The sequence below is a fragment of the Centroberyx affinis genome, unplaced genomic scaffold, assembly GCF_046629955.1.
Source record: "Centroberyx affinis isolate AG114_WGS23_722 - 3 ecotype Tasmania unplaced genomic scaffold, CSIRO-AGI_Caff_v1 ptg000579l_1, whole genome shotgun sequence".
Taxonomy (NCBI): Eukaryota; Metazoa; Chordata; class Actinopteri; order Beryciformes; family Berycidae; genus Centroberyx; species Centroberyx affinis.
This window is the reverse complement of record NW_027279219.1, coordinates 90,505-103,185: the sequence shown is the minus strand read 5'-3', so window position 1 is coordinate 103,185 and position 12,681 is coordinate 90,505. Positions and strand designations below refer to the sequence as shown.

Here is a 12,681-nt window from a genome sequence, read left to right as displayed (position 1 = left end):
CTCTCGGAGCCGCGGGAGCCGGCGTCCCGTGGGCCGGCGTGATCAAACTGTGATCAAAAGAGGCGTTCTCCAGAAGGGAAGGCGGGGACGGGCCTCGGGTCCCGCCCTCCTATATAACCGGGGAAAGCGGTCTCGGGTTTGATTCCCCCCCCCCCCCCCCCCCCCCGCAAACGGCCCCGCCCCCAAAACGTGCGCATCACCGGTCAGGCGCCCTGCGGAAACCCCCTCTACCTGCTCACTCGTCGCGAGAACGCTCCGGAATGAATGCCTGAAACGTAAATGTGGTGCACGCTCTACCCCTTCCCCCCCCCCCCCAAGGATATGACACGCTTCCTGTTGCAAACATAGCTTGTCATGAAAGTCCCAACCATCTGGACCACGGGCACTGAGCTCAAGGGCAGATGAAAGGCGTTTGCCCGCTCGTTCTCCCGCCAAACGCACGTCGGCACTGACCTGATATTCTGACCCAGTTGAAAGAATCAGAGATCGAGATATTTTGCAAATTGCATAGCCGACCCTATTTGCACATAAACGTTGCCCCGCGGCTATACGGCTGCCTGTAAATCTCAACCCCCGTATTTGTAGGCAAATCTTGCAGGGAGAAGCGCTTGGCTCAGCTATACTAAAACAATATCATCAGCGGCTAGTCTTTCTGTCTAGGACCTTCAATGGAAGAGTGCATTGTTGAGGTGAAAGCATGTACAGATGCTCCACTACCTGCTCACCTCACCTCAAAAATCAACAGTCTAATGGGGTTCTATGGGGAAAAAATGGTGCCCAAGGGCTCCCTGATGTGTTTATGGCTTCCAAATAGATTTCTGGTGATTTTTTTTTTGCTTGATCTTTGCTCTCCATTATGATGATAAACAAGAACAAATGTAGATTCAATTAGTCCGAGGTGTGGTGAGTGCCCATACTTTGGCAGACTAAACCCATATCTATTTGTTTTTCCTCACAATTAGTCGTTGTCCTCTCACACTAAAGCTAGTTTAAATAGGGAATGGAAGTTTTCCCGATACTTTCATTTTATCGAGCCAAAGGTTGACAGGAACATTGGACGTCAGCGCTGTGCCTGTTTGGTTTCCCTGATCATTCACACAGGAAGACACAGGAGAGGTAACTGGGTTATTGCGATATCCGAAGGTGAGACGCCACTGCCAAATTATGGGGGCGTAAAGGAAAATAATTATAGAACCAGCAGTGTAACAAATTACTGCTCCCAGGGAGGAATAGTGACGTGATGATGATGCAACATGCCAAATAATAACATTTTGCCAAGTAATAAAATAATAACAAAAACGAAATATGTAGGCTATATATTTTATATATATGTATGTATTATTATATTATTGATTTTTATATGATGATTATTTTCTTCTTCTTCTTGATGATGATGATTATTGCCAAATAATAACTTATCAGTCATCAGCTATTGCTCCACACTGTCCCCAGAAATGTCGTCAGTCAGCCTATGTAATAATAATTTTACTATGAATAATAATAATAATAATATGTATAATATGAATAATGATAATTTTGCTATGAAATATACTATTATTAATAAAATAATAACTATATTATATTATATTATATATTATATTATATAGGCTAATGTAATAATAATTATAAAATATAGTAATTTAATAATAATAACACTACTACTAATACTACTACTACTACTAATAACAACAACAACAATCATCTTCATCATATTCATAACCATAACAACACATAACTTTATACTGCAAAGTAATGATATCTTATCACGGCTCCTGCCTGATCCTGCCTGATAAGAGATGCGGGACTTCGCCCTACCTTTAGCGCTGAGTGAATTGACGCCTGATTAGTGCCAGGCGGCCAATAGGAGCGCGGCGGGGCGGAGAGCAGCGGCAGATTGTACTACAGTGTAGTACTGCTGCCAACAGCTGTGGATAGACGCGTCTCCCGCTCAGTCTGCCGCTATTTAGCATCATCTGGTCAATGGATTATACAGTTTCCCTTCAAGTGCAACATCAGCTGACGTTGTTCCCGACACACTTGTACCAGGGCTACAGTTTGGAGTTACAGGTACAGTTATTATTATTTTTTCCTCTTGCATTGCAATTGCCAGTCCCGCGTTCTGTTGTCTTTGCCGCGCACCAAACTACAGTACTACCCATTCAACAGAGGCAGACATGCACGCATAGGAGTGAGTGTTACTTTACCGCCGATGCGTTTAACCCCCCCACCGCGCGCATGCTGCGGGGGAGAACCGCGTCGTTTTTCCGTGTTGCATGCTGATTTTTTTTTTTTTTTTTTTTTTTTTTTCCTCACCGAGATTCATGTTGCATGCCGCCCGGGAGACAGATCGGTGGCGGTTTGGGCTGCACGGAGAGGAGAGGAGAGGAGAGGAGGGAGGGAGGGAGAGGAGGAGGGGGGGGCTGTTAAAAAGTAAGCGGGGCAGCGTGGTGGAGGTCAAAACATCACCGTGCATTCCCGTGTCAAAAAACGAAGTCCTGCGTCCTGTGGAGCAGTGGCTGTCCGAGCGGGGGGGTCCGGGGTCAGCCCAGGGGGGGTCCTCTAGGGGGGGGGTCAAGAGGGTAAAATGAGCCATGGTTTGATTTCACTGTCGTTTCATTCGCTAGATGTGTAAGAATGACTCTTCTAAGCAGAGGTTTCTCTCTCATCGCTACAGTGTGGGCAGTCGTACAGTTCAGCACTGACAAAAACCCTCCCGTAGGGGGGGTCCCTGGGGCGACATGCTATCAAACGGAGGTCCACGGTTTTAAAATGTGTGCCTATTAAGTTGAAGAGCCCCTTTGACACCCCCGGGGCTATAGAAGTCTTGGGAGTTTGAGGATGTGGACTTAATGGGTGAATTTTCTGGCGTCTATAGGCTATTTAATTCAACTGTGGGTAAAAAACTGTGATGATTATTGAGCAAAATGATGATGTCAGCATCACCCCCCCCCTACCCACCCGCCACCCCCGATCCCATCCCAATTTCCACTTTACTGCACATGCAGGAGAACGGCTTGGCTTGGCTCGGCTGTTCTCTCAAGGTGACATTTAAAGTGGATTGGAATCAGAGGGTAAACCCACCTAAACTCACCTTCTTCATTGGGGAATAGAGTTTACCTCCTTTATTTTTCTTTTTTTTTGTGCTGACAGTGCAAGTTTGTCACGAGATAGGATAGGGTCTTTTAAGGAAAAGTAGAACTGATGTTGGCTTATGCTGGCGCTTGTTTGCCTGTGACGGACTGGAGGTCATAGTTTTGTGTTTTCCACTACATCACTGGGTGCAATTAAAACTCACCTGCCTGTTGTGCCAGAGGAGAAAGGACACCTGGTGTAGAATGAAGTTGTTATGCCATGTAAACAAACTCTCTTTCTGTTCTTTCTTTCTTTCTTTCTTTCTTTTGATGATTTATTTACCCTTTAGTGCTTGTAAAAAAAAAAAAAAGCAAACAAAACGGGAAATCTGGAGCGCAGCTGCTTTAATCATGGCTTTGATGTTTCTCAGGTGGCATTGGATACTTTTTTTTTTTTTTCATTATTAGCCGGTCTTACCGCATTAACGTTCTCTTTGCTCTTTTGCAATTTCCCCTGTGCACAGTCCCTGTATGTTTGCTTGTTTGCCTTGGTATTCTAAGTTATGGTGTCTTTTTTCCGTTGCGCGAGGACTGCAGCACTTCGGGTTTCTTTTAGGAACAGAGCCCATCTGACAAAGTTTTTATCGGCACTTAAAGGTTTTAAGCACATCGGTTGGGTATGCCAGACTGGAAGGGACTGGCTTCAGAATTTGTATTTGAAAAAATGCCCGAACTTAAAAATTCAATGTCCCTGAAATATAAAGAGAAAGAGTAAGAAGATAAAGTGCAATTAATTAATCATAAGAGTAGGAGTCTACCTTTTTATTCAAACGGTAGATATCTAATTTTGGACCAGGACTTTGTCTGCTTTGTCCTGCAGCGCTAGTTAAAAGACGTACTCAAGAACCCGATATGGATGGAGTCTCTTTTATTGTGCGGGAAAAGAATAATGCAGCGTTCCCCCCCACCCCCCCCCCCCACCCCCAGCCGGCTCCGTCTCCCTCCTCCATCTGCCTCGTTTAAAGTTGCCTCCGCTCGTCTTGGCTGAGAACCCGATATGATATCATCACCATCCGCCCATCCTCCCCGTGCGAACCACAAGGTGGCTCTCCGTGTCGGGCACCATCGAGGTCTTTTTTTTTTTTTTTTAAATGTTATCATCTGAGACAATCCCTGTCTGTGTCGTCTCCGCCACAGGCTGCGTGTGTGTGTGCCTCCGGAGGACAGCGTGCTTACATATGCACTTTCACTACTCCCCCCCCCCCCCCCCTTTTCTTTTCTTTGAATGGTTTCCGAGTTTATTTTTCTCACCGGGATCTTGCGTAACACGACACATGAAAGTTCCGCGGCGTCGGGTTACAGAACGGCAGCAGGTTATAAACAGCCTCAGATAATAAGCCTCCCCGTTATCGACCCTCGCTTAAACATTCCCATGATTCGCTGTGTCTGCTCAGACTCTCTCTAGTTATCGTTTCTATTTTGGAAGAGCTTGAAGTGGTAGAAACGCTCACATTCCCCCCCTTTTCTACCGTCGGTAATTTGCGGTGGCTATAAATAAAAAGGCTTTGAAGCTCTGCGCTTTTCGGTGTCATCAATAAATGTTTGCTTTTGTAAAGCCAAAATTGCCCTCTTTTCTTCTGTCGGTTTTTTCGGTGCCTTCTCGCTGCACTTGTTTTCATTTCTCGCTCCAATATTTCTTTCATCAAAAGGTCAACGCCGACGTTTCTAAGGATTTTTATAAATAGTCAAACAGCTCCAATAATACGAGCCAAGCGCGTTCGCAGACATTTTCAAAAGCGTGTAGAAGTTGTTTGGGAGCGCATAACAACGAGGCAAAGTCAACTCCATCACAGGAGCTGATCAAATGTGTGCTTCATCAAAAGCGGATAAATTATTTCTGAGTTATTCATAGCAGCAGCGTGGAGAATAAACTTTTGAACAATGTAACCAGACTTTAAAAAGGGTCCAGCCTGTGCTTGCATCTCATTTAAAAATCACAGGCAAAGACTAGGCTCCCAGTAGAGTTCGGTTCCTAAATGAGATCTACACCATTTGAAAAAAGTGACACCTACTCTTACAAAATGATTGACAGCACAGAATGAAAACATATTCTTGTACTTTTTCAAGGATAGAGTCAGATAACTGAAGTCGTTGGTTGGCAAGATAACACTTCTGCAGACTGGATTCTCTATATTTCATAGATAGTGAGCCTTAAAGGGGCAAAAAGTAAGGTTTTCATCGCACAAAAAGACCATAATATATCTTCGGGGGGGGGGGCGGGTTTGATGGGGTTGTTGATCAATTCCAATGACTCACCCGATTACTTGGCCAAGACATTTACAAGACATTTGAGCTACAACGTCTAAAAAGCCTCGTTCTCAAGCCAAAAAAGCGAATGACTAAGCAGTATTATTATTCCAGTATTTCGCATGGTGATATATTACCTCTTCGCTATGCATTCCTATTGGATCTCTGCTCTAATTAGCTAGCTCACAGGCCACCGTAGAACAAGGGGACGTGTGATGACTCCGAACTTACATACAGTTTTCCACTTGTATTCCAAGCTGCATGTTCTGTACACACTGTATCACCAATTGTGCCCACTGCCTGGCTTTTGCTGCAGTGAGAGAGTCTGTTAAATCTTAGTTGGACTCAATATATAGATCTGCCTGGCCTGATGCACACCTAACCTTACAATTAGGAGTGCTTTGTGTATAAGTCTGACTGGGCCTTTTTGGAAATTAGCCTTGATGTACAGTAACTGGTATTGTAAAACAGTGGTTCTCAACGTGGGGTCCGGGGACCACCGGGGGTCCTTGAGGGGATTCCAGGGGGTCCCCAGCAAACTGATGAATTGTTAAACTTCACTATTACTTCATTTACAAGAAGTTAACACAATTAGAGAATGTAGATGAATGACTGTTTTGATCATAGTTTCTCTGTTGTCTCTCTACCTACAATACAGATAGTCATGAGATTCTGGACAAAATCATATCTAACAATAACAACATTCTCAGATTTGGGTCCGAGAGACAAAAACTCAGCAAATGGAGGTCTGTGGCCCTAATGCGGACTAAATTAGGGGTCCTTGATATGAAGAAGGTTGATGCACTGGGTGTCATCTGAAGTGAACCCACAGCCTCTTGCAACAGGTGTGCGCTTTAATACTCTTATAATAGCTGTAGCATTTTCTTGACCTGCAAAATGATTTGAGTTTGAAATCCTCCGGCTTGATATTGTGCCTTCGCCGGAGAGAATTAATCTCATTAAAGTCGACCGGTGTCACAATTTTATTGTCACACCGACTCAACATTTGCCCTGAATGTCTCCACTGGCTCAACACCAAGCTGATTATATTGCTGAAGTGCAGGCAGACTGCCCAGTACGGCGCGCTAATGTTTTCACTCAGCAGATTTGTGGACAGCGGTTAGGTCGCGCTACATGGGAATAGGCCACTTAGCAGCAACACACAGCTGCACATTACTCTGACCTCGAGGCATGGTGTTGCAATTTGGCGTGACCTCGCCTCCCCCTGAATCCGGCTCTGCAGAATGATAGAAGCTGAACGCAGCGCTCGATGCTCTGGGACAGGGGAAGGCTGGCTCGGGCATGCGAGTGTGCAGCCTCGGTCATCCCGGCCTGGCTAATATGGCCTCCTGGGAGGTGCTGCTGGAGCCTCCCCGGAGCACCAGCTGGACAAAATGCTGCTGATGATAGTGGACTAACGGATGTCCGCGGACCTCGCAGGTCACGGCGGGGCGGAGGGAGGCCGGGCCGGACAGCTGCTCTCATCCGTTCTATCTGGAAGCGTTAACGCCCCTGCCAGCAAGGAGTGGGATGTCTCCGGAATTACTTTCTCAGATGACGGAATTACTGAATCACTTTTGCTAATGCCACGTTGTTTTAAGTAATCGATGACCTTTATGGACATCTGTGGTGAAACTGAAACCACATCGATAGAACCTGATTTCCTCCTCCTACACAACTCTCTGGCACTCCGACAGCAACGGACACATCGGTTGCTGCAGGGATTGGTACCTTAGGGTTACTTTAGGACAGTCTCAGGAACCAGCAGACCACCCTGGTACTCCACAAGCTAACGAGACATTCAATTAGGCTGAGCGTCTGACCTCCGCTGAGTCCGGATGAGAGTGGGGTCTGTTGCAATCAAGTGATTCCACCGGTGGAGACTAGCGACTTATTTATAGCAATCAAACGACAAGGTAATCAACATTCAGAGAGCGGAACAGTGATTGCCTCTGCAGTAGGAGTTTTTTCGTGATGAAGACGACGATGATGATGAAGGGATGGATAGGATGGATTTATGAGTTGTAAGTTTTAAGTATCCTAGGGTTTGACGGATATATGGGGCCAATGCTGCCCTTTATTATTATTTATTCACAAATATCGCGATATTCACAAAATATCGCAATATTCAATAATATCAAATATCGGCCCAAGACTACTTTTTATTAAAAATCATACATGGTCCAGTCAGAGTGGTCCACCTCTGATATGATGGATATGATGCAGTTTGTTTGATTAAATATTTATTGTGTAATACACTGGCTGTCTATGGGAAGCACTTAACTTGAATTGATTCTAATGAGTCATTTTGTTAAAATTGAATAGAAGATTGCATGGATATGTTTTATGCTAGAGTACTACTTCCACTCCAACTACTAAATATTATAGTAATAACAGTAGTATCTGGGCTTCAGTGCAATGTGTTTTCACCCTGATAAGAATGAAAATCTGGGGGAAACACTGAATAGTTGCATTTTTTTGCATGGAATTGCTTTATTTCAACTTTATACCATTGCCTTTGTAACTCTCATAATATCTGATTGTAAATTTGATTTGTAATTAGAGAACAGAGTGGTGCTTGCTCCTATAAACTCGTCCACTGTTTTCTTTTTTTTTTCCCCAATCATGGCCTCAGTCCAGGAGTCTGCTGCACAAACTCGCTGTCTCCCATTCAGGAAGGTTGAAGGCTGTTTGTCTCTCTCTACAGCACATAGTACTACAGTGTGTAACTGGGAGATGTCATCTTATTCAGCCGGAGGATTCTTGCCTACGCTAGGTTTTACACTGATACCGTTTTCCCTCGAGAGCCGCTTTGGAGGCCTTCCAAAATTCATGACCGACAAGCTCACTTTATTACTCATCATCATTCACTGTCAGCAACAGGTCAGCAAAGATAACTACCGTTCATTTAAAAAGTAAGATTCTGCCCATTGTACCGTATCAGTGATTGATTATTTCTGCTGTGTTGGGGCTTTAAAAACTCATCTCTTTCACTTCCAAAGTCAGGCAAAAATGATTTTTCTCTTTCACTGGTGTTTATGTCTGGAGACGATGAGGAAATATGGAGAATAGAAATAAATCTACTGGACTATCCAAAGAACTGAAGAGTGATAACTTAATGATGGCCGTGGAAGTTGCAAAGTTTGTTTGAGTGCTTTAATTTGCTATACATCAATGTCCCTACTGGAGCATTTGGATGATTTATCGATTTCAGAAACAAACTTTGAAATCTTAAAAGCTGCTCCAAGGACTAAACTTCTTCACAACACTTTGAACACCAGTTTCATAGAGATGGACTAAGTCTTGTTTTTTTGTTTTCACCACTGAAACCAACTTTTTATACAGCCATTATAACTAGGGTTCAACCTTTATGGGTTTTTGAAGGCTGATACCGATAACAATGTTTTTGTATTGAAGCTGTCACTGATATTTTATGTAAATATTCAATTTTTATGCCCCAAAACACACACGTTTTCAGCGTTTATCACTAAACTGTATTCTTGTCAGGGTGGAAAAGCCTCTGAAACAGCATTTAGACCATCATGGGACACTAAAACTCTCCATTGAAACCCAGACTGATGAAATTCTTCTAGGGTTAATCGCTCTTTAAGCCAGGTTGATCCACACCACCTAGGCCTTTAAACGAAGAGCTCATTTACAAAAACACATGACTGAGCAATTCGATGAAAAAATATGCAAAGAAAATAGACTGGGAGGAACCTCCATCACATCAGAGGTGGATGACACTGATTGGCCGATATCTGACACATAAAAGGACAATATCTGCAAACCAATATATCTGTATAACCCTATTACTAATACTTGAAATACTGTGACACAAGCCTCAAGTTTACTGTCATTCCCAAAGTTTTCAAATGTCTCTTGAGAGAGATATATGGCCTGTGAGCCTGTCTGTCCCAGCACCACATTAGCTCTTTCACTGTAACTCAGCAGCTCTTTGTGACAGTAACTCAAAGCCTCGACTCCTCCGCTCCTCTCCCTTCCCCCCCCCCCCCCCCCCAAACCGATACTCTGTACGTGTCCCGCAGCCGTAATTAACTGCCTGTTTTACCACTCGTAATGTGGCATACGGAGGGAATGACCAACTTCGAATTTACGAGTCGCCACGCTTGACCACGTGCGGCCGTAATTCCCCCGTCACATCGGGCTACACCTCGGAGGCGGACGTTATTTATATTCCTGGAAATGAGGGGCATCTACTGCAATATTCGTTTTCATTATTTTTCAAAGCGAGGGGATTATTTTTTTCCGTTTTATAAGGGGGATGATTTATTTTTCATTTGCACCGGTCTTTCCATCCGAGGCGATTCGAATTGAGTAGCCAGAGAGAGTTCTTTCCAGCAGCTGAATCGGGACCAACTTTGAAATCAATTCCTAAGTAAATACGGCTCTATTTCTGATCTATTTATTGTGGTTTTGAGTGCTAGTGTTCACCAGGGGAGTTGTTTGTGCCGGTTTACGCTCACTGTCCATGGTAATTCCTGCGATTAGAGTTAAGAAGCCGCTCTCCCCATCACTCTCCTCTCTCATTTTGGATTCTCTCCTCGTCCGTCTCGTCTCTCTTCGCCGCCATTGAACGGCTGCCCAGTTTACACCCCCCCCCCCCCCAGTTCCCAGTGAATAGTAATTCATCCAGCTGGCAACGCAGGACATCCCGTCCGCGGAAAGCGTACCCAAGAATACTTTCCCAAACTGATCCGGGGACAGCGGCATCGGTCGGCCTTCCTAAACCCGCCCTGCACCTCCTCAATCTGTGTCAATTAGCTGTTATCTTCTGAAAATACATTCGCGCACCCGTTCAAAACAGAATGCCATGAATATTTTACAGCTGAATGCTTGAAAACGCTCCCCTCTGAAATCTTTTTTTTTATCTCGGAGCTGTGCTGTGTTGGTGAGGCACTTTTGATGGGTTTCACTCCAAAACGCTGTATATCCATTTTGAAAAAAACAAAACAAAAAAACCCAACAATTTTCTATTTTTAAGTAAGGTACTAAGATGACTCATAATTTTTATAGTAACTCATAATGTGATTTAATTTCATGCCAGCAATCATTATACTATAGGTACCATTTCTTTCCAATAGATGTATCATTTTGGAATGGAACATTTCATTTATTTTGGAACTGAGGTGGATTTTTGGCCTTGCTTCTGCTTTGAAAAAGTGAAATAATGTATCCATAGCTGCCTATGATATGTAAATCGGATTATTACTTTCTCAAATGGGGCAGTTTGTCATTGAAAATTAAGAACTAAAGCGACTAAGATGAGTTGGTGAATAACAGAGGGATGGTCATTGGCTCCCAAGACTCGCAAAAGCAAAAGCTTGATCCAAAGCGTTGTATGAATTATGCGCATGTTTAATACTTAGAATGAACTCTCTCTGCCATGAATTATACAGGCTCCTCTATCTCCTAAATTCAGTAATGACCAAGTGGAAGCGGAGTGCTTGACACCTTTAGGAGGATTTGGAGGCCAGTGGAAAGTTGCCCAGTTTTTAAATTCTCATCCAATCAATTATTCAATTGAGCCGACTTCTAGACAGATTTTTTTTTTCTCTGTAGATGCAAAACTTCACTTACCCCTGTGTTTCAAACTGTAAACTAGTATCTTTCCTCACCCTGAAAAGTATAGCTGTGATTTTCGTGCTGCATGCTCTGCCCTTCCAATACTACTCTCATATACAGTAGTTGAGAAAGATCAGATTCAGTGTTACATTTTCGCCAAATGTGCTCTGCAAGCTGAAATTCCAATTCAGCGACACCTCCAGAGGGCGATACGCTGGATTGGAGTAGTTCAAAATGCGAGAATAAGAAGGACTGGAGTAGACAGAGCTGCAGTCTGCCTCTTTAGAGTGAAGTGCAGCAGTCAGTGTCAAACAGCTGAAAACATTCAACAGCATCAAACAGTACACCTGTGCAAGTCCTGAACTGAATCCTAGTCCACCTAAATTGGTTGCCAGGAATGAAATATGGAACTGTTTCTGACAGAGCCAATAAAGACAGACACCCAACCGAGTATCGAGTATTGCATTTTTAGATATTAATGCATAACTCCAGCCATTTCTGACTTGAACACTATTTTCCTGTATTTTCTCTCATACCAGGTGATTCTAACCAAACCCTCATCAATTGCTTCACTATAGAGCTAACTACGTCTTGGTTGCCAAGGTACACAGATTTCTAATGACATAACATAACATGACATGACATGACATGACATACTGTAACATAACATAACATAACATAAGATAACATGGCATAACATAAGATAACATAGCATAACATAACATAACATAGCATAACATAACATAACATAACATAACATGGCATAACATAACATGACATGACATAACATGGCATAACATAACATAAGATACTGTAACATAACATGACATAACATACTGTAACATAACATAACATACTGTAACATAACATACTGTAACATAACATAACATAACATACTGTAACATAACATAACATAACATACTGTAACATAACATAACATACTGTAACATAACATAACATAACATAACATAACATAACATAACATATAAGGCCAATGGACACTCCAAAAATCAACCCTAAAAGCACCCAAAGCATATCTGTTCCAACACACTGATTGCTCACTCTGTACTGACACATGTTGGTAAAAAGATATAAATGAAAATGATCTAAAGTCATGCCTCTCTTGTTCAGTTTTGATGCCACCTTGCCCATTGCTTTAGCTCTTCCTCGTTTACTCTTCACCAGTTAAGTTGTCAAGTCGCGGAAAAACTGAAAATCGAATGTACGCCTCTGTCATGACAGAGTGAGCATCACTGATTTGAAAAAGGCACGCTCTGGGTGCTTTTGGGGTCGATTCTTGTAGTGTGCACCGGCCCGTCAGGACTGTATTGAAGAGCTGCACATGACAGGATTAGCTCTATAGTAGAAGCGATTGATACAGAATCGATTGGCATGGTGGGAAATGATGGAAAAATAGGATCCAGGTCACAAATCCCTCTTCCCCGGGTCAAAGGGCCACCTAGAGGAAATAACTCCGGCATGACTCCAGCTCATCCTTAACACCTTCCCCTAACGAATTACAACCGACCTTCCATCGCCCCGAACATCTGCCGGGCCCGCTCTCCGCTCTGACCTCCCTTTCATCTCGGCGCTACTTCCCTCCCACTGTTTCATCATTTTTATTTTTTATTTTTATTTTTTTCTTTCTTTCCCCCCCCCCACTCGCCTCAGGCTTCCAAGCTACACGCCGCTCGCCCCCGGGTTTGATTTGCTGCCG

At 43.5% G+C, this 12,681-nt stretch overlaps 1 protein-coding gene across 1 annotated transcript in view; it reads left to right on the top strand.

The window, feature by feature from the left end:
* Nucleotides 1–1,980: 1,980 nt before the first annotated feature.
* LOC139643205 (zinc finger matrin-type protein 4-like) overlaps nucleotides 1,981–12,681 on the top strand; it is a gene marked incomplete at its 3' end in the record, with an annotated part of 88,859 nt that continues 78,158 nt past the window's right edge. Inside the window, exon 1 of the mRNA XM_071518389.1 lies at nucleotides 1,981–2,067. Coding sequence (XP_071374490.1) covers nucleotides 1,981–2,067 — 87 coding nt within the window. The remainder of the gene's footprint in view (nucleotides 2,068–12,681) is intronic.